We start from the raw sequence: 27,234 nt of genomic DNA, 5'->3' as shown, positions 1-27,234 counted from the left end.
TTCTGATATTACAGACAGCAATCATATGAATATCTTTGTGAAAATAGCTTTTTCTCTATATTGCATAAATTATGTTTCCATAGAATAAAACACCGAAAATAAATTATCTGGGTCAATGAATATGAGTATTTTTATGGCCATAATTCTTCATGTCAACTTATTTCCAAAAGATATTTATACCACTTTACATTATTATCACATTTTGTTAATATCCTGATCCTATTACAATGTCACTAGCATTGGATACCAAGTCTTGTTCCTTTGATTTAAAGCTGTTTTTTTCTGAAGTTATCTTCATTTGCTATAAAGAGCTATTTTCTAGCTTCCTTTCAAATAGTGAACCAAAATTTATTCATAGAGTTATATATTTTCTTTAGGTTTAAGCAATTGAGTTACTTTTTGGATTATAAATTGACAGAAAAACAGCAATACTTATAAAACATACACATATAAATCTCTCCATCTTAGGTATCTTATCTCAAATAAATAGGTGCTGCATTTGCGGAGAGGAAATCTCTAGAAAATGCTGTGAGATTATAATAGATGAAATACCCATAGTGCATGATAACTAGGAAAAAAATCCCCCAAGAATATTTATGAAACACCATTTATTACTATGATTAACATATTTATTCACTCAGCAAATAAGTATTGAGTACTTGCCTTATGTCAGAAACTATTCTCAGCTTTAATTCATCAGTGTACTACCAGGGTAGACAAGATTACTGTCTCTCCTGCTACTTTCCATTTAGGTGGAGGGAATGTGTGACAAGGAACAAGGAAACAAATAAATGAGATCATTACAGATTATACTAAGCGCCTTAAAAGAAATAAATGGGTAATGAGATAGAAGATTAGAGGAGGCGCTTTAGATAAAGAAATCAGGAAAGGTCAGCCAGAGAAGTTTACATTTGAGTTGAGATTGAAGGATGAGAAAGAAGCAACTGTGTGACGAGCTAGTAGGAAGGTATTTCAGAGAAGAAAGAGACACAGAAGTCTGGACATGGGAAAGAGGTTGGCATGGTTGGAGCACAGAAAAAAATGGAGCAGATTTCCACAAGGAGAGGGCAGTAGGTAGCACCAGCTATGTCATTTGAAGTGCCCAGAGCACAGGGAAGAGGTGGACCCCTTATTTGGAATGTCTATAGCTTTTAAAATGTCAACAGCAGAGCATTAAGCCAAACTTAGGGAGCTTGTTAGTATAAGATCCCTGCAACTGCACAGGTCACACATCCATACAGATGGGAAAGAAAGAGGTAGGAATGTTGGGGGAACAGAAAAAAATGGGTGAATTTCTCTGTCTGCAAAAGGGAGAGTGGTAGGAAATGAGATGAAACATAAAGGCGGCACATTGTGCAGAACCTTGCTGGTTGATGTAAGAAATTTGGGAGAAATATAGCATTAATATTTACATGATTAGAAGTAGGCATTTAGGAAACTGATTATAAAGAGCTAAGGTCAAAACAGAAGAATCACAAAGTAAATATATGTTAAAGATGTACAAAAATGTGACCACATGTTTAAAGATGTATAAAATTAAAATTATGGTTTTTCCTAGGCTTAAATATGATTCCTAATGATTTTGCAAAATACACAATTCAAAATATACATCTCTTCAACATTAGTCATTGGCCAATTGGGGCATGCTTGCAAATCACTGATACGTTGATGCATTTCGCTGATGCATAAAAACTGTCATTTTAAAATGAAATCTGTAGGTTACCCAAAGCTCCTCTTGTTACATAGATTTTGCAGAGTCATTGTCGTCATATCTAAGATCACAGCTTTGTAAGGGATCCTGCGTTGTAAGGGATGGCTTCCTTTTTTGTAGATATGCTTTGGGAGGTCCTTTGCCCCTTTCTGGAGTTTGTATAGTGATCTTAATTAGCAACCTACTCATAAATCATCTTATAACAGGTTATTTTCTGCATTTGATCTCACAACTTTTGATAAAGTAGCTAGAAATATATGTAAGTTGAATTTTTGAATGGTACACTCCAATTTAATAGTAACGAATTACTACATTGATGAGTTTCCAATTTTCTTTCTTTTCATCAGCGTTCTTTGGATTTTGCTCTCCTCTTTTCAGTAAACTTTATATATATATTTTTTCAACTTTTATCATATATATATATATATATATAAATATATATATTTCATCTTTTACCCAATATTCCCTAAACTCATTTGATGTCTGCCTTAGAAGAGAAATTCAAATGTGAGTTTTCAATACAATGATAATAAGCACCGTTTGCAAGTGAATGGATCAAACCTTTCCATACAGATCTTGGTGTTTGCATTTCTCATAGTGCTGGGATCTCCATTTGTGGCTGGGATGGTTCTCTCATTATATTACTGACTTCATTTCTTTCCCCTTTAACTTCCTTCTTCGGCTGAATCTCAATGTGTCTATTGTTAAAGGTTTTCTGAAGCCTTATTTTAAACCCTGAAAGCTCCAGAAATATTTCTTCAAATATATCAGCTTGCTGTGACAATGTTTGTCTTTAGATGTAAGCAGACTAATGGTGTGTGAACTCTTGATCATAATTTATGAAGGCATTTTATGAAATTGATAGCAAAACATTTATACATAGAAGTGAATTCTTCTTTCTCTAGAAGAATCTTTTTTTTTTTTTTTAATATTTTACTTATTTATTCATGAGACACACAGAGAGAGAGAGGCAGAGACACAGGCAGAGGGAGAAGGAGGCTCCATGCAGGGAGCCTGACGTGGGACTCGATCCTGGGTCTCCAAGGATCAGGCCCTGGGCTGAAGGCGGCGCTAAACCACTTAGCCACTGGGGCTGCCGGAAAATGACTTTTTTAAGCTCCTATTTTATTCCATTATTCTATAACCCAACTTTGTACATTAAGAAGTTTATGATTGGACTCAGTAAGAGTTCATCTAAAACAGCCAACATGACATAGATTCTGTTTAATCCCTGTCACCACTCTCTTTGTCCCTACAAATCCTACCCCTTCACAAAAACAGCTTGACTCTTACTGTGTGTATAAAATCTTCCCAATGTCCTCTGGCTTCCCTTCCAAGGGTGCTTCTTCACCATGTGGTCTCCAACAATAGCCTCTGTTTCACCAGTTAGCACTGGATTGTATATTATCTCATGTTTTCCATGTGTTTTTCCCCTTTACTCTCTTTTTAACTCCTTTAAGACAGAAATGAATCTTACTCTTTTTTTTTCTTTTCTTTGTTTTTTTTTTTTTTTTTTAACTATGCTTAGTTAAAGCCTGGCTCATAAAAGGTAAATGAATTCATATCTGACATTATAAACACTAATTATAGAATATTAAAGCTGGAAAGATCTAAGCAATCATCTAATTCATTCTCATTTTAAAGAGAAAACTAAGTCTTAGAAAAAAGGTGATTTGTTCAAAGTTGGTGGCCTGGATTTAATGATTTTACTCCCTTGGGGAAATATACACAATTTGGTGCATTAGCAGACTGTTTCCTGTATGCTTGCTGGAGTGTTATGTTTGTTGAGTACCCAATTGTACGGGCATTTTGCTGGGGACTGGAGGTACAGTGAAAATATAATGAAGGAAAGAAAAGACCTCTATGTGGAGAAATTTAAGACTATGTATTTTTTAAATTGACCAAATTTATGGATTAAAATAACAGTCAAAAATTTATATTGTTACCTGTGACCTCTACATTTGAACTCAGGGATTATTTATTATTTATTTAAAATAGTGACATTTTATATTAAAGATGTACAGATTTTAAGTTTCTTTTTTTACATAAAGATTTTATTTATTTATTTGAGAGAGAGAGAGAGAAAGAATGAGCAGCCAGGCAGTCGCAGAGGGAGGGGGAGAAGCAGACTCCTTGCTGATCAGTGAGCCCCAGCTTGGAGCTTGAACCCAGGACTCTGAGATCATGACCTGAGCTAAAGGTAGCTGCTTAATCACCTCCCAGGTGCCCCTAAATTTCTTTTTTATTGGAATTAGAGTTTGTAATCATTTAATTTCATAATTAAAATTATCCTAATTTTATCTTTTTAAAAATTGCCTATATTCTCTGTTGCAAATAACCAAAACTTAATTGATGTTAGACACATTTTTTTTTTTATGTTAGGGCACATAAGAAAGATAATCCTTTAAACTAGAGCGAGAAGATGATGAGTTGCATGTATGATTTTAAGAGTTTATGCAATTGCTACCAGTGAGAGAGAGCTGGATAGGGTTAAATATTAAGGAGAATGGAAAATGTTTCAAATTGCTACTGGGGGCAAGCATGAGTCAATAAGACATGAGTAAATTGATTGCTATATTGCCACAGGGGTGGATCTGAAGTTAACTGGCAGGGATTTGCACTTGCTCAGTCACTTTGGAATTAAAAGACGGTGGATATAGTTGAAGGCCAAGGGAATGAATGATTCAAAGGCATTAATGATACTGGGATACCAGGATTGCTTTGAACTGTCCCCATACTGTATAAATCCCTAAAGAAGTAGGAGTAAGGATCAGGCTTTTTTCCAAGTTAGAAATTTGGAACCGAATAATGTTTTGAGTCCTGATGAGGTCTGAGGTTTGAACTTACTTACCCCTGTGTGGGTGGCTAATGTGGAACATGAAGAATTCTGAGCTGAGATGGCATTTAGAAGATCAGAGTATGTCTCTAGAAGTGACAGGTGATAGCTGTGTCTGGCCACGTACAGTCTAAGAGGAGAGTTGGATGGGCACATTGGTTTTCATTGGTGAGAAGACTAGGGCTCAGGGCAAAATGCTGTAAACCTCATTTATTCTTGGCCTTGGTGGGGGAAGAGATTATACAGCCCATCATGGAGAGGAAGGTAGGGGAGATGTAGTATCACAGAGCATCCAGATTCGTCAAAGGAGAAGGTTTTGAAGCCACAGTTATGAACAAGATGTAGTAGAGTGTGTTTATACATCAAAGGGCACAGAGTCCATGATAGTGTGGAAAGAAAGGTAACTAAGCAGAGACTGTGTGCATCTGGTGAGGGACAGTGGTCCAGGAGAGAAGAGAAGAAATGGGGAAAGGTAATAGGATACTTGCTTGTTGGCAAATACAGGTACAAGGAACAGAAGGGTGAGCTGGAATAGGAAGATGGTTTGAGAGGTGTTAGCTTAGGGAGAAGAGATGGGATGTTTGCAAAATTTTATTGCTGAAAAAGTCAGCAATGTTAGCTATTCCCAGCATTCAAATTAATTGAGTGGAATCATTACAAAATTCTCTGCTTATATGCAAGGTTTAGGCAGGACTAGTTTACAGCTGACAGTTTCATTGAGATTTTGTTAAGAACAGTGGAGGACAGGAAAAAATGTATCTCTATGGGAAGGAGCTTGTTACATTAATAACACTTAAAACACATTTGTATTGTATTTTTTAAGCAAATACGTGTTACTTTCCAAGCAACAGATTCAAGCATATTCTTGCCAATATTGATTAAATATATGGGGAAATAAACCAAAGTTTCATATTTTCAGCATTTCTAGAAACTGTAGAAAAATCTATTTTCTTACAAGAAAAAACAAAAAGTTCCCTTTTAAAGTTAAAAGTGAAATCACGTCTTTTCTTTCCAAACTATATGTTGTTAGTGTTAGCAAGAATAAGCATGAACAAAGGGAAAAACTAGAATTAGTTGTTCAGTCCAGTTCCCAGCATCAGTGTATTTGTAAGAGTATAAAAATCAAATATAAGAAAATGCTGGTTCATTCTTTGGAAAGCTCTACATTGTTTTAGTGTAGTTTGTTTTTGGCAGTCTTGCTTCTTCAGATGAGACTTGGGATGTTTGCCAGCAGACTAAAGATGCAGCATCATTGCAACTTCTCTGACCTCAGCATGCTGAAGTAGCTTTTCAGTTCTTGCTCACCTTACCCTGTGTTCCCAGTAAGTTGAATAATTTAGAGTGTGTCATTGGCTCTTAGGTTGAGGTTTGGACGATATCCATTTTCCTTTGGCTGCCTTATTACCCTACTTATTTTTGACCCCATGGTGATTCTGTTAATGCTAATTTTTTAGTTTCATGTTTTTCCATTAGAACTTGAAAGACTCCAAGCTTGTCTGACTTATTTCATCCATTCATGGAGTTCAGTGTATCTGAATTTCAACTTTTGACATCAGTGAAACTTAGCTCAATCCTGAGAAGTTGTTTTTGCAATTAAAAAAATATATTGGAACATCTTTAAGATAAGTCCTGTGATAATGATATACTCCTTAGAAGTATGCATATACCATTTGGGATTATTGACTTCTATGTTTAAGAAATAAATCTTTCTAATGATGATGCTGTTTAATAGTGATTTTTGCACTTGTGCATAATCCAAACGGTAGTGTTTAATTATTCTACTCATGTGCCCAATGACTGTGTTGTTTCTTATATAACTTTGGTTTTCCTCCTTGTTTTTCTCGGTCAAAAAGTTACTCATTTTTGTAGTTAACAGTAAAAGCTCTAATGTTAGGAGTATTTGTTGAAGAATTAGAGAATATTGCCACCCAAGTTATGAGCTGACTAGAGGAATTTGGGGAAGATTTTAGATAAACATGATTTTGCTTATTTATTTGCAGTTGTTTTGGTGTTTTGCTAAAATTGCTAGGTAATTAGAAGTTGGATGTTTTGGCCTCGGGCTTATTTGATATCATTGTGAATAGTCCCTTTTACGTTTTGCTTTGTGGCTCTTTTGTGTTATTAGGAGAGGAGTTTTGTGAGCTGAAGTAGTAAATCAATGTATTCAAGAATCTAGTTGACTATAATACTATGAGAGTTCACATTCCTAACTTCTAGATTCTTTTGTACTTTAGCCTTGTAGCTCCTTGTAATTCACATTAATGAGAAGGACAAGACTCTCAGTCACATATCCATGTTTTTGAAGTTCAATAATACATAGATGTCAGCATTTACAATAAGAATATACAGTTTAAAACATGAACAGGGATATATATAATAATACATATGGATTTATATGTAGATATACAAACACAAGTGAAAGATAACTCTAAATTTGGTCTATATGATGTCTATATTTGTCCTCAATCAAGGAATAAAATGAAGGAAAATTTAAAATACTCCCAACTTTGGCTTAAAAAATAGACCTTGAGTGAAAAATCATCTGATACCAGCTTGCACAAAAATTTTTAAGACTTTGGTAGGGAGTTACATGCATAGAGTTACCCCAGGGTAGCTTTTGTAATTCAGAAACATGTTTTTATATTTTATGCATTCATTTGTGTTAGTCGGTGTGATGCAAGTTGAAAACTAATTACTTTTTATTATCCAAATAAGTTTTCATCATAATCTCTGTGCTACTTAATAGTAGCATAGTGGGGGGAAGTAGAATTTTGAGTATTCACATGCCCACTTGTCTATGTAGGTTTAGTTTTAAAATGTTTTTCACAATGACTCAGCTTCAATGAGCTTTCCAAAAATGACAATTTGAAAGACAGTCCTCGTTTGGATAAGTGAGTTCTTATGTGCTTATTAAAAATCAAGCCAGAAGGATTTGGGGGAAATGGCAGTAGAAGTGGCTTTAGAATTTTTCAAAAACTTTGTCCTTGTCATTTTCTTCCCATTTCTAAATTAGTTACATAAAAAGAGAGCAACTAGATAATAAAACCAAACCCCTGGGCAACATTTACAATAAAACTAGGTAATAAGATATCTGCAAAATAAATCTGGTGCTGACAAGCCACCATCAGCCATAAAACCTGCATGAAGATACTATTATCTCTAAAAGGAAGGGAAAGGATGCAAGGTGCGTGAGAACTGGAGAACCCTAAAACAGACAACAGGTATTTAGTGGAAAGCTCAAAGAGCTGGTTTGGGAGCAGAGCTGTGAACCTAGAAGTCACCCAGAGAGGAAGATCTGAAGGTTCTGGGGGTGCTCTGAGCTTCTGGAGCCCTTAGACCCAACCCTCTAGGGCTTCCTTCCAGTAAAGAGCCTCAGACTGGATAAACTGCTAGGAATGACACTAACATAGCAGGTCAACAGAGATGAAAGAAATGATCTAGTCCAAAGTAAGGCAAGGGAATAGGACCAGGAAATCCCCAAACTCAACAGCCCTATTTTTGACTACCCCACAAAAGCAAAAGAAGAAGGAGCCCTGTGAAGTTAGAGAAGGTTTCCTGAACTGTATGAAGCTTTCTTGAATTAGGAAAATTAATTTCACAACAATGACAAAATTCAGCAGCAGAAAGTATCAAGATCAAATCTCATGTAAAGCAATTATTAAAAAAAAGATAGAAGAACCAAAAAATATACGTGTAGTAAAGCCTACCAGAAATATGTGCTCCTTGAACAGGTCAAAGGTATAACCCACCATTGCAAAATAAGCTTAAGAAACTGATCCAACACATAAATCAGAACTGGAAAATCTTGGAAACGAGGTGATAGAACTCAGGGAAGAATTTGAAATAAAAGAAAAATCATTTCAAAAATTAAGACTAATTAATTGTAGTCTTAATAAACAGGAGAGGTAAATATTTTGAGAGAAATAGAAGGTGAATAAGAGACAAATTCTGAAAGTTAAGAAGAAATGAAGAAAGCAATATGAAATATCCAAGAGAAAATGACAGATGTTGAAGATAGGAAAAAAATTGAAGATATGCTGGGAAAATTGGACATCCACATGCAGAAGAATGAAACTAGACCACTCTCTTTCACCATACAAAGATAAACTCAAAATGGATGAAAGATCTAAATGTGAGACATGATTCCATCAAATCCTAGAGGAGAACACAGGCAACACCCTTTTTGAACTCGGGCACAGTAACTTCTTGCAAGATACATCCACGAAGGCAAAAGAAACAAAAGCAAAAATGAACTATTGGGACTTCATCAAGATAAGAAGCTTTTGCACAGCAAAAGAAATAGTCAACAAAACTAAAAGACAACCTACAGAATGGGAGAAGATATTTGCAAATGACATGTCAGATAAAGGGCTAGTTTCCAAGATCTATGAAGAACTTATTCAACTCAACACCAAAGAAACAAACAATCCAATCATGAAATGGGCAAAAGACATGAAGAGAAATCTCACAGAGGAAGACATGGACATGGCCAACATGCACATGAGAAAATGCTCTGCATCACTTGCCATCAGGGAAATACAAATCAAAACCACAATGAGATACCACCTTACACCAGTGGGAATGGGGAAAATTAACAAGGCAGGAAACCACAAATGTTGGAGAGGATGCGGAGAAAAGGGAACCCTCTTACACTGTTGCTGGGAATGTGAACCGGTGCAGCCACTCTGGAAAACTGTGTGGAGGTTCCTCAAAGAGTTAAAAATAGACCTGCCCTACGACCCAGCAATTGCACTGTTGGGGATTTACCCCAAAGATACAGATGCAGTGAAATGCCAAAACACCTGCACCCCGATGTTTCTATCAGCAATGGCCACAATAGCCAAACTGTGGAAGGAGCCTCGGTGTCCATCGAAAGATGAATGGATAAAGAAGATGTGGTTTATGTATACAATGGAATATTCCTCAGCCATAAGAAATGACAAATACCCACCATTTGCTTCAACGTGGATGGAACTGGAGGGTATTATGCTGAGTGCAGTAAGTCAATCGGAGAAGGACAAACAGTATATGTTCTCATTCATTTGGGGAATATAAATAATAGTGAAAGGGAATATAGGGGAAGGGAAAAGAAATGTGTGGGAAATATCAGAAAGGGAGACAGAACATAAAGACTCCTAACTTGGGGAAATGAACTAGAGGTGGTGGAAGTGGAGGAAGGCGGGGGTGGGGGTGAATGGGTGACGTGCACTGAGGGGGGCACTTGACAGGATGAGCACTGGGTGTTATTCTGTATGTTGGTAAATTGAACACCAATAAAAAATAAATTTATTAAAAATAAAATAAAATAAAATAAAATAAAATAAAATAAAATAAAAATGAAAATTCAAGAAAAACTTTCTTCCCCACCAGAAAAGGTGAAAAACTATGTACCAAGAGTATATCACATGCCTGAGAACATTAACTCAGAATGACTGATACTATAATATGTTCTGATAAAATTGCTGGACTTTAAAGTCAAAGAAAAAAAATCTTCCAGTCATAAACAAAAGGATCAACATGACTTAAAAAGGAAAGAAGGTCAAATAATAGCAAAGCTTCATACGAAAAGGAAAATGAAAGGACCTTTTTTTTTTAGAAACTCAGGGAAAGGGATCCCTGGGTGACGCAGGGGTTTGGCGCCTGCCTTTGGCCCAGGGCGCGATCCTGGAGACCCGGGATCGAATCCCACATCGGGCTTCCGGTGCATGGAGCCTGCTTCTCCCTCTGCCTGTGTCTCTGCCTCTCTCTCTCTCTCTCTCTCTGTGACTATCATAAATAAATTAAAAAAAAAAAACTCAGGGAAAAAGCATATGAGCCAAGGATTTTATATTGAGAAAAACCAGCCTTCTACTGTCTAGTAGGACACAGGAAAATTATCATCAACATACAAGAACTCAGATAATATTGGTCCTATGAGCACTTCTTGAAGATTTATTAGAGACCAGGCTTCAGACAACCAAAATAACCAAGGAAATAACATTCTAAGAATAGGTAGAGACCATTAAATATATTGTTAACTGTAGAGCTTAAACAAAGTGGGGCTAACTGGAAGGGGCTTCTACTGGCCAAAGGTAATATAATTTGATCTCCAATAATGATAATAATTGCAAGACCCAAACCCATTAAATATGTTAAAAAGCTATGAGCTCATAATAACATGTGAAAATAATTTAAAAAATTGGTTATGTTTGGGGGATAATAGGAAACCAATGTGTTACTGCAGAAATTGGTCAATAAAAGGGAAAATCAAATATGTAATCCTGCCTTTCCTGAATAAACTATATTCCTGAGTGGCCAAATAGCAGACAAGGGGACATGTCTTTATATAGTTATTTCATTTAATATGTGAAAATGAATGGTAGAATTAGGATGTCATCATTTTGAAGCCCCCATTGGATGGATATAGTCATTTCACATGAAATCTGCTAGGATCACAAAAGAGTGATAACCAGACACTACTGATAGTCTTGCCAGATCACACCTGAAGTTGATGCATTCTCTGGATCCAGCTGCCAGTTTGCAGGATATCCAAAGGACTGAGGAGCATGCTGAACTGTGTCAAACATATGCCATCAGCAAAGCTTAGCTAGGTCAATTTGCCTGTGTTTTCCAACAGATGAACTATAAGGAAATGGCAAGTATGGAGGAGAATCTACAAAGTGAGTTAAAATATATCAGTTTTTTGAAATGAACTACAACACCTAGGGATAGACTTTGGGGTGAAAATTTTATTTTTTTAAATACAAGATAGTTGTTGCTTATAAAAAATGAGGAAAATGGTTATTATGGAGACAACAGAAGGGTGAACAAGACAAGGTTATTGCTAGGTGTTCAAAGAGCAAGAGATTTTAATTTTTCTTTTTTCTCTCTTGTGTATTTTTCCCCCTAATTCTGCTCACACAAACATGTCTTGGATATGCAATTTAAAAGTTATAAAATGAAAAAAAAAAGTAATAAAATGACATTTCAATATAAACTTGGTAAAACTCAGCCACAGGGTAGCTTAATGTAGTAATTAATAGTATTTTAGTAGATGGCTATGGGCTCTTTCTCTTACAAAACTTAAAACTGTTGTGTTTTTCTAGGAGAAGGGATATAGCGCTGGTATAGTGAAAAGACCCAGGCGTGCAAGAGCAGCTTTTTCATTACTGACATGTAGGTCTGAATCCCTGCAAGCTTTCAGAGGGATCAAAAAAAGTGATGCTAATCTCACCACTCTTGATGGTAAAATGAGAATGAAGGAAAGCTGTTTATAATGTGCAGAGTTCTGTGCCTTTATGTTACCCTTGTCTCATATGATGAGATGTGCAAAATCTTTTGTCCTCCTTTCTTTCCTTATAGCAATAAATAAAAACCTGGTCTTTCAAGAAATATTGGTTAACTTAAAATGTTGGATAATTTGTGTAGTAATGAGTGATTTGTTCCATTTCATCCTCAGATCATAATATCAATAGTTATTTGCTTAAAAAAGAAAAAGAACAAAGCATTATACCTAGCATGAAGATTGAGTTGAATTTGATTATATTCATTATGGTAGGTGGGTGGTCTTCCTTTTTGCTTTTTACCAAACTTGCTCTAGTGCTTTGAAATAGATAGATATTAGCTACGGTCATTAGATAGCAAATTAGACCAAATATGTAAAAATATCTTTTAACTTTTTTTGGTGAGAAATAGATTTAAATCATTTTCTTAGCTCTCCTTCAACTAAAGAATTACATTTTGCTAACCTGAATAGAACACCTAGTTCTTGTGGGATGAATTACTTTCATTTTTTCTTTTAATATTGCAGAGAGTTTATGGCATTAGTGAATTCAGTGCCTTTAGATTATAACTATTGGTGAAAGCTTTTTTTCTCTTCAATATGAAAATTGATGAGGAAACAAAAATATGCATTTTCTGTATGAGAATGCACTCTTTTTTTTGAAATATTAAATTTGAACATTATCACAAATTCAAATTTAACTTCAGCCCCTGCTATAACTTTTGGGGAAGCCAGTAGGTGCTTTTTATTTGTTTCTTTGTATTTTTGTTTTATGGGAAATGAGTTTTTTGTTAGTGGTAGTGGTTGGTTGGTTGGTCAGTTGGTCAGTTGGTTTTGCTTTGTTCTTCCATGTCTTGAATGTATTTAGCTAAAGAATGTTAGATGTGGAATTGGACGTGTACTTTTGGATGATGTGTCATTTTTTTTCCCAAGCAAAAGTTCATGTTGAAACCTAAATATAGATAAGCTAGAAGAACATTATGCTAAGTGAAAGAAGCCAGTCACAAAAGACCACATATTGTATGATTCCATTTATAAGAAATGTCCAGAATAGGAAAATCCATAGAAACAGAAAGTAGATTAGTGGTTGCCAGGAGCTAAGGAGAGGAGATAGGGTTAAGGTGGGAGTGGGAGTGACTGCGAATGGGTACAGGGTTTCTTTTTTGAGGTGATGGTTGCCTAACCCCATGAATATATAAAAAGCACTGTATTGTAGACTGCCCTGGAGGAGGCAGGCAGGGTAAGTAGCGTGGTACCTTGCCCACGTGGCCTTTTCTCCCACTACCCCACTCAAGGACTGCCTGAATTGAAAGCCTGGGTAGGATTTGAAAACCACAGGGCTAAGTGGTAAAAACTTTTTTATTCACAGCTGGATGTGGACCAAGTAAGAGCCGGAGGCCAGTACTTCCTTATCTCCCTGTATATTAACAATGTGTTAAGAGCAGACATAAAAATAAATTGAGTCATAAATGCTTATCTTTGCATAGGAGCCTTCTCTTTCTATTTCTATCATGGAAAGCTTCTTCCCATTTTTCTTTTTATCAAAACATTCAGGGAGAACTTACCTATAAATGTAATGATCTGCAGCTGTGAAACCCATTGCCAGAGGTCCAAATGTCCTTTTACAGTAGGTGATATGTCCTTTTGGCTTTATTCTCAGTCCCAGACATTCCTTCTCTAAAAATTTCCTTGTTTACTCCCAAATGTTATTCTGCTTATTTTTCCTGTTCTATCTGGTTAGATCTTAGGACCTCCAAGCCATTGTCTCTCTTAGCAACACTTTCCCCTATGGAGCGCCTTGGATTCTTTTTCTTTTTGCTAATAGCTTATTTTCTATACTTCTTCTTTGTCTTTGGAAGGATCTGTACCTAAATAACTATGGACATTATATAGTTTATTTTGAGTTATTGAGAAAAAGATTTGACATGGGTCTGATGGTAAGGCCCAATGATAATGTGAGTGGTCCTTGCTGTGCTTTTTATTTTTTATTTTTTTTAGTAAAATGGAAATTGATGAACTTTAATTATAAATAGCTTGGGCTTATTCCTCTCTTCTCTGCAAGCCTAGAGAATCAGAAGTTCTCTAAATTGTGTGCTAGAAGCAGACACATGTAGGTAGAATGAGAGCAGATGGAAGGCAACAAAACCACATAAGGGCTGACTCAGAATTTAGTTGTTTTAAAAAATAATTATATTTTTTAAGCTTCTGTTTGCAAACCAAGTTTGTATGAGTCCTGGGCATGCTTGTCATGAAGGAAAAGACTGACTGGGGAGTGTATTTAGCTCTTGTTTTGTTATTATCGAAGCTTTCTCTTCGTTTGGTTTTGTAAAGTGATAGGAGTGAGGTCTATCCAGGTTTTTAGACTGAATAGCCAACTGGGAATCAGGCAAACAAGGTTTTAATTTAGTTCTCTGCAGGTATAATAAATATTTTATATTCCTCTTCAGAAAGACTAAAGTTGGTGTCTGTATAACATATTGCAAATAAAAATTAGAATTGGTGATAGTAAGAAACTGAAACTTTGGGAACAGTTCATGGGATGGGAATAAGGGATGGAATAGGGATAGGTTTCGGCCTACCTAACCCTAAATCATCATGAAATGGTTAAGGAAACAGTAACATGACAAATTAAGTCTGTGTCAAAAAATTATATATTTGTATAGCTGGGAAAGACAAACTCGACAATATTCCTTACAATATTGTCACCCTGTTCCTTCTTTTTTATTTATTACTTTCTCATTTTCCAGACATTAACATATGCTGGCTCGTGTGAAGTCAGTAGGAGCTATATACTCACCCTTACTTACTCACCTTAGTTAAAACCATATTATATGAATCTTTTATCATGCCTAAACACTTAATAGCAGTCACAACTCTTTTATTAATAGGAAGCAACCAGTAACATTGCCAAAACTAATTTTACTTTTTGGCCGAGTTTTTTAAATATTGGGGAAATGAGCTAGTCATGGTTTATTTTCAACAGAAAATTTTAAAAATTATGAACTGATTGCTGGATATATTTAATAATAATGAGTCCTGGTTGTGATTTCGTGACATGACTTGTTATCCCAAAAATACATAAAGCTACTGAAACTGTTGATTTATATCTGCTCAAATTTTATTGTAGCTAGATATCTCCTTCCATTTTAATGAGAGAAGTATAATTTTTTCAACTTCCTAGACAACTTCTGGGGAAGATGTACGAGACTTCACAAAGGTGCTGAAGAATAAGTTCAGATCAAAGAAATACTTTGCCAAACATCCTCGGCTTGGCTACCTGCCTGTCCAGACAGTACTTGAAGGTGACAACTTAGAGACGTAAGTTTAATTTTAATATTAAAACTTCTTTGTACTCTCTTCTCTGACATCATCTGTTATTATGTCAGAGACACAAGAGAAATGATCTGATACCAGAAAGAGTTTGTGTTTTGGTAAAATGTTTCATTTTTAAAGAGGTAAATTGAACTTAGAATCAGTCCTCACAACATGAATTTTTACTGCTTGCTTTTGACAAAATACCACAGGTAAAATTTTAGGTTTAATTTTGCATGTATTGCTCTACCTTAAAAGTATGTATTACTGTGTGTTCAACCTTGGCTTGGTCACCTCTTTTCCTCTTAAAAATACTTAAAGTAAATTGTGTTATATGCTGTTTCATGATTTTATTCATTTTCCATTTTTCCTCCTGTAAGGATATTTTGCTATTTCATGTAGTATGTTTTGTACTTATTTTACATGTTTTTAATGTAAATCTATTAATAATGTTGAATTTCTTATTTCAGATACCTCTGTGCTAAAAATCTCATCAAAATCTTATATTTCTAACTTTTGTCTTGAACATGAAGTCAGCAAAACGAGATAGCTTTATATGAGACATAAAACAGACAAAATTTCTTCTAAGTATATAACTTGAGTTTATAAGCATATATGAAACACAATCTCAAGGTAACAAAATTACTATAGCATTATAAGGAAAAGAAAAAATAACAATTTATAACCTGAAATGAAAAGAGAAAGAATTTTTAAAGCAAGCCAGAAGAAATGCAAGAAGTAACGTTAAATTATTAAACAATTACATATCAGGATCAAAGTAGATCTGATTTTAAGTCTTTGAATCACTTTTTTAAATCTCAGCCTAAATACACCTGCTGAGGCAATTTTCTTATGCTTGAATCTTGGGAAAAATTAACTTTTATTGCTAATCATTAGCAAAGTGCCTAGTCATAAAAATAGTGATGTTCTAGTTACAGAAAGATACCCTCCCAAATGACTACAGAAAAGTTGGGGTGTGAAGTGTGAAACTTTCTACATTCTCCAATAGAGAAAATTGTAGTGAGATGCATAAAATGTGTGTTGAATGCAATCTTTGTGAAATCCGTCTTTCTTTAATCTTCAAAATTCAGTTCCTTTTATTGTGTGTACAAGAGATGCAGACAGCAGTCATAGTCTAGTATTATGACAGTCCATGACTCAACGATGTCAAAATAGAGGGATAGACTATTTGGACTGGATTTTCTTTCCATATAGATTTGCAGACCATTGACTTTGCTGCATTTGTGTACAATTGTATGTGTTTTTTGTTGATTTGTGGAGCTTCTAAGAAGAAGAAGAAAGACCACAGCCAAAGCACAGTAGATATTTGGTCCCTCTATAGAGAACAAGTCCACAACAGTATATGTTGATAGATCTCAAAATACCACACACACTTAAAGCATACAAAAAAAATTCCTTTTGATAACTTTGCTTGATATCAAACTGTGTACACTTAAAATATTATGCCTCCTGGTTATTTTTGCACAGTACACTTCTGAACAAATTTTATTGGAGAAATTTCAGTTTAAGGAGAGCTATTCATTTACTTTAAGTCCATAAGAAAAAGTCGATTTTTGGTTCTCTCTTTGTTTTGTGGGTATATTTTTTTCCTTTTCTTCAAATGGTTATATGGTGCTACACTCTTGTTCATTTTACTATCTAACATATAGTTTAACTGCGAACACCTCATGATAAAGGCACAATTTTACTTCCCTTGATATCAGATCTAATTAACCTTCAGAATAGCTAGCTGCCTGAAGCACAGAATTATCACATAGTGCTTTTATTTACAAGATATTTTTGATAGGCTTGCACTAGTGATGTGCCTTTCATTCTTAGGATAAACCATTGGCATTTTGTGTCCCAAAAGTCTACATCTTTCATATGAATCGTGCAGGCAGATCGATCTTTTATACTTCTTTTAAGCATTTTGGATAATTTGCCTTTTAATGTCAAAATAATCATTGACATCAATCATCCTATTCTGAGTGACACAGTTAAAGTGAAAAAGAACAGAAAAACATAGCAAATAATTTTGTGCTGTGATTTTTGGCTGTAATTCTGAATATGCTTCATTTCATCTTCATATTCATCATGAACTTACCAGCATTTCCAGGGAGAGGAAAACAAGAGAAAGAACGGAAGGAGTATAAGGTTAAATCAGATGCCACAAGTTGCTTTTTGAAAAAGATTTATGAGATACTAGATAGAGTGGGTAGGCTTTCTTCTTTTTTTAATTCTAGAATGCATTCTTAAAGTCAGTATAGTTCATTTTTCTGCTGAGCCCTTTCCAGTATAGGGCCACTTAATCTTCTGGTGTAACAATTTATGTGAGTGGGTAGTAAAGTTTGATTTCATTTATTCTCCTATTTGTGGGAGAACATTGGAGAAAAACCAGTCAAGTGGTAAATGTGTTGAAGTTATTTATGAAGCTGATTAGAATTTCCTTTTGCATCTTTCTCTTTCATCCCTGCAAAATGTAGTATCTTATCCCCTATCCAGTAATTATACGTGCATACATAAAGGGGATTTATGAGAAAAATGAGTCATAACTAAAAGGAGGTAAACAAACCCATGCTTAGGTTTATTCAATTAATTTAGTAACTGTGTGCAAGAGTTTTCAAAAAATAAATCAAAATAAATTAGTAGAATTCGATTAAAGACTTAACCATTGAAAATAAACCTAAGCAAAAGTAATTTGAGAATTGGGAGAGATTATTATTGGCTACAAGGTAGGTTGGTTTCCCTAAAGAGAAAGAAGTAAAAATGGACACTTCTGCCTCGTATTGGTTGAAGTGGAATAGATAAGTTTCATGGTCCAACTCATTGTTAAGTGTAACTGTGATTGTAGGAACATTGGACTGGGAGGCAATGACAGCTAAGCTGAGACCTAGAAGATTAATAGGGCCAGACGTTCAGGGTTTTTGGTGTGGGAGAAGGAGAGGGAGAGTTTCTAGGCAAGGGATGTATTTTCAAAAGCCCAGAGACAAGATCATTTTTGGAAACTGGAGGGAAACTGGGAATCATGGCAAGAAATGAGAGGGAGAGGGAAGCAGGACCCACAGAATGAAGGGCCTTGTAAGTCATGCCAAGGATGTTTGGATTTTATCCTGAAAATAGTAGGGAGCCTTTGAATGTTTTATATGTTAGAGCACGCTGGGAACCCCACCTACTATGGTGCAAATGGGTTGAAGAAGGCAAAAGGCTTGGAAGCCTAAAGCATTGAAAGAATCATGAAGTTCTTCAAGGAAAGAGTAGATTATATTTCAAAAGTATATTTAGTAGAGTCTAATTCATTGCATATTAGTGTATGATTAAGTAAAACACCGCATTCAGTCCCTGCTTCTGGAAAGTAGGGATGGGCTACATTATGGACTGTGTCTTATTTTGAACCCTCTTTTAACTATAAACTCTAACTATGCAGTGGGGATATTGCCTTGTTTTTGCCAGAATTAAATGAGAAAATTTATCACTTAGCCTTTGTCTTCTACAAATCAAAATACTTTGAAGCTAATGAAGTCTAAAGCTTGATTTTTTAAATCTTTATTTCTTTTCTTAGAAATGTTCTCAATATATAAGAAACTTTCTTTTGAGAACTTCCGTTCAGCTTTCTACCTCTGCCGTTCTTATCTTAGTTCAATGAATCACTTTTGTGCTAACTGAATTAACTTCACAAGAACCAATCATGCAGTTTCACAAAGCCTTTCTGAGTTCAATTAAGATCAAAAATACATATTCTTTTTGGGCTTAATGTTTGCTGCAGATGTTGTAGTTACACCTGAATTTTAGAAATGCTCTCTTGAGTAGCTACTGTTTTTTGGGAAGTGTATAACCAGTCATTCACTTGACATTTAACATCCACATCTCAGAGTTAAGGACAGGTAATGACTATTGAGTAATGCTGTGTTGTTTCATTGTCGTAACTAGCAGGTATGTGGATGATTAAATCTATTTACAGATATTCTGACAAACACAGTCTGGATAAATGCCTATTTTTGAAAGTAGGGCCATGTAGTTTCTTTTTCAGCCCGGTAAAATGCCCTTCATCTCCTTTTAATCTTTGCTATTCAGACATTAACTTGTACTTCCCAGTAGAAGCTAATGAGATCATTAACTTTTTCTTAAGTTTCTGTGTATAATAGAAATACAGGATCACGTGGATCTAGAATAATTTAAACATTCCTTCTTTGTTTCTGTCAACATGAACTTGTACAGGAGACTTTTATTTACTTAATTAAATAGAGAACTAATTTTCCTTAGACTTTTAAATTCCCACATTCATCGGCACTTCCCCCCACTCTCCTGAAAAAAAAAAAAATAGGGTTTTTCATTATGTTCAGTTGTTTTCAAGAGATACTTCATGGAGACTTGAGGATTTCTGGGCAGTGGTTGAGGTTGGAGGGTCCCCAGGGCTGGGAGTCCATACTGAAGGATCAAGCTCCAGAGTCAGGCCCGACTCAGGCAGAACATGTTTCCTTATAATTTTCATTGACTGAACTTCTGGAAGAAAATATGTTTGAAAAAAGTATAGCATCATGTAGTTGCTTTCAGCTTTATTGATAATTTGAAGTTTTTTTGGCTGGGTGTAGGTGAGAGAATCTAAGTAGCATCTTTTTGCAAAAAAATAATCTTTTTGCAGTGTCTCTGGGTGGAGGGGATACTTTGTGCACTCTCGGATTTGCATTTTTACATTTAAAACCGGACAAAGAATCAGAAAAGAAATCTCATTTTATTGCAATTCTGCCATTAGTGTTTAATGTAGTCTTTGGAATTTCTGACCAGGTTTCTTCAGGAAAAATAAAGATCTGATTGCATCATCCCTCACTATATTATGGAACATTATCTTTAAAATTATCTCATGTTTTCAAGCCATTTTAGCACATTTTGTTTCCTTTTTTCAATGAGACTATTTAGACATGTGTTTGCTATCCTGTAACAAATATCCTGTAATATCTGTGAAAAGCCCCTCCAGGCACTTGAGTACACAGCATCTTCTCTAGAATAAACAGGGACTTCTGCTACTTTTGATTCCCCGTGGTGCACCTCAGGGCAACCAAACGTGAGAGTGAAAGACAGTGGAGAATGTCCTCTCCCCCCCCACCACCCTACCCCGCTGCTTTTGTCTGAAACCACTCTCAAATGCTAGCTCTGTGACCTCTGTTTCCCTCTCCCCCTCTGCAGTCCTGTCACACTCATCAGCATGTGGCCGGAGCACTATGAGTGAGTATTCACAGCTCCATCTGCAGGAGTTGGTACTCTGATCCGTGTCATTAGCATGGGGGTGATTATGCAACTCTTGAGCTAAAAGAATAGTCTGCCTCCTGGGTAACAATCCTCATGGTTTGTTTGCATGGCAAATTCACTATTTAACTAAGCTAACATTCCTAATAGTAGCATCTATCAATATTTGGGCATAAAACTATTTCTTTGCTTTTTCCTTTATAGCCCATCACAGTCTCCTCAGCTGTTTCACGATGACACCCATTCCAGAATAGAACAGTATGCCACACGGTAAGAGGCTTCGAAGGAGCCCTCTGCTGCGCTGCCACCCAAAATGTATCTATTTCTGTATGAATCCTATGTCATCGACATGCCTTGATTTGAGAGATGTTTTGCAAGAGTCTTGACTCTATTTTATTTGGAATCTGGGCTCTCATCTTTCCATGTTGTGATTTCCAATCTACCAAACACCTGCTGTACATTCTATGAAGAGTAAATCTCCATGGGATGTGATTATTGACCTCATTAGAATCCATACGCTAGACAAGCAGGATTTAGATAATGTAACCCATTTCAATGAATGAGAGTAGGAACAGAAAGTGTTCTCAGGAGATGGTGCACATGTGAATTAAAACATGTAATTAAATCTATGCTAATGCTTTCTTAATAGAGGCTTATTTTAGAGTCCTTAAACAGTATAGAGTATAGGCAGGTTTTGATGGCATGTACAAACTTTCAGAAGTGTATAGAAGTGTCTATGGTGCTAGCAACTAGCTATTCCTAAAAAGGTTAGTTCAAGTATTATATAAATAATAATATATGAGTTGAGTCTTGGCCAGATAGAATTTCTGGAAAAAGGTAGGCTTAGACTAATGAAAAAGCATACTTAAAAGCAATGAACTGAGAAAGAACATGGTTTGTTTAAAGGAGTGAGGAGTCAAGGAACAGAAGCCAAAGTCCAATAATGAAGGCCCACTTGCTAAGGAGTTGGATTCTGTCCTCAGGTAAAGGGGGAGTCATAGTGAGTGTTTAGACAGGAGAGGAGCATAATCAGATTTATGAGAATGGAGACCCACTGCAGGGTGCAGGAGACCAGTGAGGAGCCTAAGTTAATTAGGAGTCTATGTAGCATGGTAAAAGATGAAAGCCTACAAGCTTTAAGGCAGGTGTGATAGAAACATAACTCAACATTAGATGTTCTTTTAAGTTCCCAATCTTTTTAGGAGATTTGGACCTTTTCATATTTTGTCACAATTAAGACCACTTGAGAACAACTAGAGACTGTATGTAGCACAGTTGACCATGCCCTGTGGAACCACACGAGGGAACGTCTTTATTTTCATTTTTCAGGCTGGCCCAGATGGAAAGGACTAATGGATCTTTCGTCACTGACAGCAGCTCTACCACAGGAAGTGTGTAAGTAAATCATGAAATAAGTGGTGCCTGGGGAGGTGAGTTCTTGTGTCACGGCTGTTGGGGATAATCTTCATTGATGGTGGCTCTGAATTTTGATCCCAATCAAAATTGATAAGTGTGGTTACAAAAATGTCTAGACAGATTTTATGCTTTCAAGCCATGAAAATATAAATGGGATATGTTTATTTTGTTTCATAGAAATTAATGAAAAAATCCTGTATTTGCCAACTAATTTGCCTCAGGAAGATTAGATTGTTCTATTTAGAATTACAGGTATAGATATTAATTCCATTTGTCGTATATTTCTTGTGGATTTAACAAATGTATTTCCACAGAATACATGCCCTTCTATAGAATCCTCTTCCTTCTGCTGGCTCACTTTTTCTCTATAATCCCTGCCATTTAACAACTTTGAACCACACAGGCTTGGACATACTCTCCCCATGCTTCATGGAAAAGTGTTATTTCTTCTGCCAGTATTTTATTATATTAGCAACCAGGAAAAGTCTCGTTGACTTTAGAAAAATACTTAAAAAAACTTTCTAGGCGAATTTTTTTTAAGGATTGTATGTATTTATTCATGAGAGACACAGAGAAGGAGACACAGGGACATAGGAAGAAGAAGAAGCAGGCTTTCCGCAGGAAGCTGGATGTGACTTGATCCCAGAACCATGGGATCATGCCCTGAGCCAAAGGCAGATGCTCAACCACTGAATCACCCAGGGTCCCAACTAGGCAAATATTTTATCTCTGATTATCCTACTACTGTGTGTCATCTTGCTTTGGAACTCTTCCCTTTTGCTCCCCCTCCTTGGAATTATCATTTTTTATTTTGTGTGATGTCTAAAAGATTTCAGTAGTGTCAGGTTTACTTGACTTAGGTAAATTCACTGTTGTTTGGATCTGGTGGGAGCTGGAAGGCAACCCAGGAAATTACAGAACATAGTGCTCAGGTGTTTTATACCAAAAAAAAAAAAAAAAAAAAAAAAAGACATGGAGAGAGCCAAGGAACAGTACCTGAAGCAGTCTAATATAGAATAGCTCCCTATCAATATTTCAAAAACTGTTTTACTGTCCATTAAGCTTACAAATAAAAATGTCAGAAGGTTTTTCAATTTTAAATTTCAAACATTAGCATGTTAATACTTTACAAGAATAGAGTAGTGATTTATACATTATTATTCATGTGCTATGAATATGAAACAATTCCCAAATCAAGATAATAGCATATTTATAATGCTTGTTTCATAGTTAGCTACTAGTATGTATTTTATATAAAGCAGTTAGATGACTAGAGTATCCCCTAAATCAATGTAATTTCCACAAGGTTGAATTCGATGAAATAAAAAATAATAATTAAAACCAAAATAATTAAAACCAAATTTAAATTATTTAAAATGAGTTTGTCATGCCCTGTGAATGGAGGAAAGGTAATGCTCAAATTTAGTACATCCTACTTCAAGTTAGAATAAACTCTATTTTAAAATTTAACACTGATGTCTGAGAAAAAGTTATCAGATGACTAACAGCTGAATACATTTTAATACACTGTCATTAGCTATATTAACTCATTCATCTGTTCAAAAATATTTATTATATACCTACAGTGCAGTGGTGTGCTAGAGCCAGTTGTGAGAGCCAGTTGTTACCTTTTTCCCGAAGTTCGTAAGCTGTTCATTAAACACAGCCATTTATAGAAATTAATTTGTATACACTTACAATTAAATAAATTAGATTCAAATGAAGACAAAAAAACAAACCCCATCATGCCCTAGTTATCTACTTCATTTTACTATTATCTATGTTTTCTGGGGTAATTTATTGTATTTGTCAGTTGGTGTTCCACTGTGTATCTTTTCCAAACTCTACTTTCAGTAAAGTCATTAGCTTGAAATTGGCCTTGATGAAAGTATTTAAGCCATAGAAATTGCAAAAGCTACAATTCAGGGCCTTTTTATTCATTTATTTTCCTGGAAAGCTTTTTTTTTTTTTTAAGATTTTATTTATTTATTCATGAGAGACACAGAGAGAGAGAGGCAAAGACACAGGCAGAGGGAGAAGCAGGCTTCATGCCAGGAACCCGATGTGGGACTCGATCCAGGAACCCCAGGATCACGCCCTGGGCTGGAGGCAGGCGCTAAACTGCTGAGCCACCCTGGGCTGCCCTGGAAAGCTTGTTAAATGTATCAGCATGCCACTGCCACACACCCAGTACTGTAAAAGTCTACTGTAACTACTGTCAAGTAAGACTGTAAGTACTGTAACTACTTACTGATGTAAGTACTGTCTCCATGAATCTTGCTGGCTAGAGGAGAGTCCATTGATGTTTCTATAGAGGAAGAACATGGGGAGGGAATTTTTTTTAAAAAAGATATATTTATTTATTTTGAGAGAGAGAAAGCACACAAATGGGGAAGGGCAGAGGGGGAGGAAGAGAGAATCAGACTCCCCACTAAGCAGAGAGCCCAACGCTCATGCCCTGGACCCTGACATCAGGACCTGAGCAGAAACCAAGAGTCAGATACTCAACCGACTTGATAGACAGATTAATAACCCCCCAAATAACTTCACATCCTAATCCTTGTAAGCTATGAATGTGCCACTTTATTTTTTTATTTTTATTTTTTTAAAGATTTTTTTAAATTTATTTATTCATGGAAGACAGAGAGAGAGAGGCAGAGACACAGACAGAGGGAGAAGCAGGCTCCGTGCAGGGAGCCTGACATGGGAATCGATCCCAGGATGCCAGGATCACGCCCTGGGCTGAAGGCAGTGTCAAACCGCTGAGCCACCCGGGCTGCCCAATGTGCCACTTTATGTGGCAAAAGGGACTTTGCACATGTGATTAAGTTAAGGATCTTGAGATGGGGAGATTATAATATTTCCTTAAGCATTTCCATTTTAACCAGTACTCCTGACAAAGTGAGTAAGTATTGCACATCCTACCATAAATACCTTTTCTCCCAGTGCATGGAACCTTACAGTGAGGATGCTTCTTACCTCCTTTGGGCTAATGACTCCTCAGAATTTGTGATGGGAGGGTTAACAACCAAGCCCCAGTGTTTCTTTCTCTGACTGCCCTTCTGTGTTTCTCATCTAATAATTTAATACCTTGGATCACAAGATACAGGAAGACATCTTCACTGCTCTTATCAGGATGCTGTGCTGTTCTTTCTTTGCTCTCACCTTGTTTCCTACACCATCTTACTGTGGAAGCAGGAAGTATGCCACATACTCTAACCTTGGCCTTCTTTGGAAATTTCATAAAGCTCCAGTGTTGAAATGGTCATGACACATTCCTGCGACTATAGATGACAGTTCTCTATACCACTTGGCAGTATTATCAGCTTGTGAGCAAGGGTTCGGTGGCTTCTTAAGGAAGCCTTGGCTCTTTTGCTTCAGTCTGAGGTCTGCCTTGAGGCAACCAGCTTCAGAATATTAGCAACTTGTATTGTTGTTGGCTAAAATGAAAAACTAACCCAGAATGACTTAAGCAAAAGAAAAAAAAAGTATTCGCAAATTTCTAAAGTACATTTTAGAATTTTTCTCATTCCTGAATTCCCGACCTTTCCTCCAAGTTCTTTTGAATGGTGGTTTTGTTATTCCAATAGGTAATAAAAATATTAGGTTTCTCTTAACAAAAGGTATGATGCAAAAACAACCACCATCTCTCTCTCCATGAATAGCACATTAGGAGCCTGGCACTGCTCTAAACACTTTGCCCGCCTTTGCTTATTTAATCCTCATAGGACCCTTGGAGGTGCTATTCTTGTTTCTGTGACTGCCATTTTACAGATGAGTACATTGAGGAGGCCCTGTGAGGTTAAGGAGCTTGCCTAGGGTCTCGCTGTCAGTAAGTAGTGGGATTCAGACCCGGGCAGCCTGGTTCGAGACACAGGCCCTCCTGACCACTCCTGACCACCTCTGACCTGTTGCTCCTCCACTGCGTGGGAAGGGAGGGCTTCCCAGATGGGAGCACTGCCATAGGGGCGGGGATGAAGAGGGTCAGAGCATCCACAGTCTTTGAGTTCATCATTTTCCTTGGCCCAGTCTTGTCCATTCTCTATCCACACCTCAGCTTCATAGTGCAGACCTAATTAAAAGAGTTTGTAATTCACTACCTCCAATGCTGATCTAAATGTGGTTTGGGATGATGTCAGCTGTGGATGATAAAAGAAATCTTTATGCTTTCAGGTGTGAATTTTGAGATTTGAACCTGTGATTCTAAGTTACCCAAGGTCCTTTTAGTCATTTGTGTCTTCAAAAGCAGCCATCCTACCCTGCAGTTTGAGCCTTTCTCTGTTCCTCAGATTGGTCTATGGAACCAATTCCCTGGCTCCCGACAGCGTTCATCTTCGGTGAAGCTGGTTAATTAGCTGCTTCGTTCCCATGCATCACAGGCTGCTGCCTCCCCAACCTAGACATGAGTCAGTTTCACAGCTCTTCCCCCACACAGACCCAATTCTCAGTGCTCCCTTTCCTCCTGAAAGTCTGACTCTGGATGATTTAAAAAGGTATCAATTTTGAGAATATTAATTTTCTTCGAAGGAGGAATTGAACATCCATGACTCAAACAGAAACAGGAGCCAGGATAGTTCTGGGGAATCTCAGGAGCAGGAACTCAAGGATAGATCCTTAGGCCACTGCCATCAGGATGTCTCCCTCCTTCTGCTATCTGCCCTTGAGTGACACTATTTGATGTGGAAAGATCAAACTTGGGTATGGTTTGCACTGGTATGGCTGTTTGCACCTCTGAATCCTGGAACAGAACAATCTTTGAAAGGAAGGAAATTATTGTTATTTTTATTTATGTCTTACCTACTTTCAAAAGGTCATTGAATGACTCAAAGTTCTTTTGTCATCTGATATGTACTAATTTTGTCATCTAGATTTACTATGTGTGACTTAAACATAATATAATTATATTCCATTTAATGGTATTTCAGTGGTGCAGACTTATATTTTTGCAACCTTTTCTATTTTAGTACTAATGACATTTAAAGGCCCTCATTTGGTACTTCATATGAAATCTGTATTGAAAGGGTATACTCTTGGTTTTTACTACATATAATTAAGAACTTGAATGTATTTATTTTTGTATTTAAGTTTTAGGCCTAATAACCTTGAGAAACAAGGCAAAAATTGTATGTTATACATAAACGATTTTTTTTTTTTAGAAATTGCCTTATATCCCTTTCAGATGCCTTAATGAAAAAGTGTAATTATGGTGGTGATTATGGTGATTACAATAATAAATTAAACCGTCAACTCCTCAGAAGAAATGACGCTTGTAAACATGTCAATGTTTACAATAGAATGTATCTCAGATCTAATTTTGACTTGTTTTTGTGTATATTTGTTTCACTGTGGCTAGTCCTCAAATCTTGAAAACAAAAATTTAGTTGGTGTTAATATCGAGCACTGAGTATAGTACCTGAGTCAGATAGTTGCTGGAATGAATGTTCTAAGGGCATCAGT

The 27,234-nt window shown here is 36.2% G+C and overlaps 1 protein-coding gene across 11 annotated transcripts in view; it reads left to right on the top strand.

Moving 5' to 3' along the window:
• UTRN (utrophin) overlaps positions 1-27,234 on the top strand; it is a 497,326-nt gene that overhangs the window by 451,958 nt on the left and 18,134 nt on the right. For 9 of the 11 annotated variants that reach the window (XM_025997956.2, XM_072719084.1, XM_025997957.2 and 6 more), the window contains 4 exons: positions 14,990-15,126; positions 20,302-20,340; positions 20,566-20,631; positions 21,691-21,756. In XM_025997956.2, the coding sequence (XP_025853741.2) occupies positions 14,990-15,126; positions 20,302-20,340; positions 20,566-20,631; positions 21,691-21,756 (308 nt within the window). The remainder of the gene's footprint in view (positions 1-14,989; positions 15,127-20,301; positions 20,341-20,565; positions 20,632-21,690; positions 21,757-27,234) is intronic. The other 2 variants (XM_072719118.1, XM_072719087.1) reach the window with 1 other exon arrangement.

The sequence above is a fragment of the Vulpes vulpes genome, chromosome 1 (assembly GCF_048418805.1).
Source record: "Vulpes vulpes isolate BD-2025 chromosome 1, VulVul3, whole genome shotgun sequence".
In the NCBI taxonomy this organism is placed as follows: domain Eukaryota; kingdom Metazoa; phylum Chordata; class Mammalia; order Carnivora; family Canidae; genus Vulpes; species Vulpes vulpes.
The sequence above is the reverse complement of the archived record's forward strand: the minus strand, read 5'-3'. Positions and strand labels throughout refer to the sequence as shown.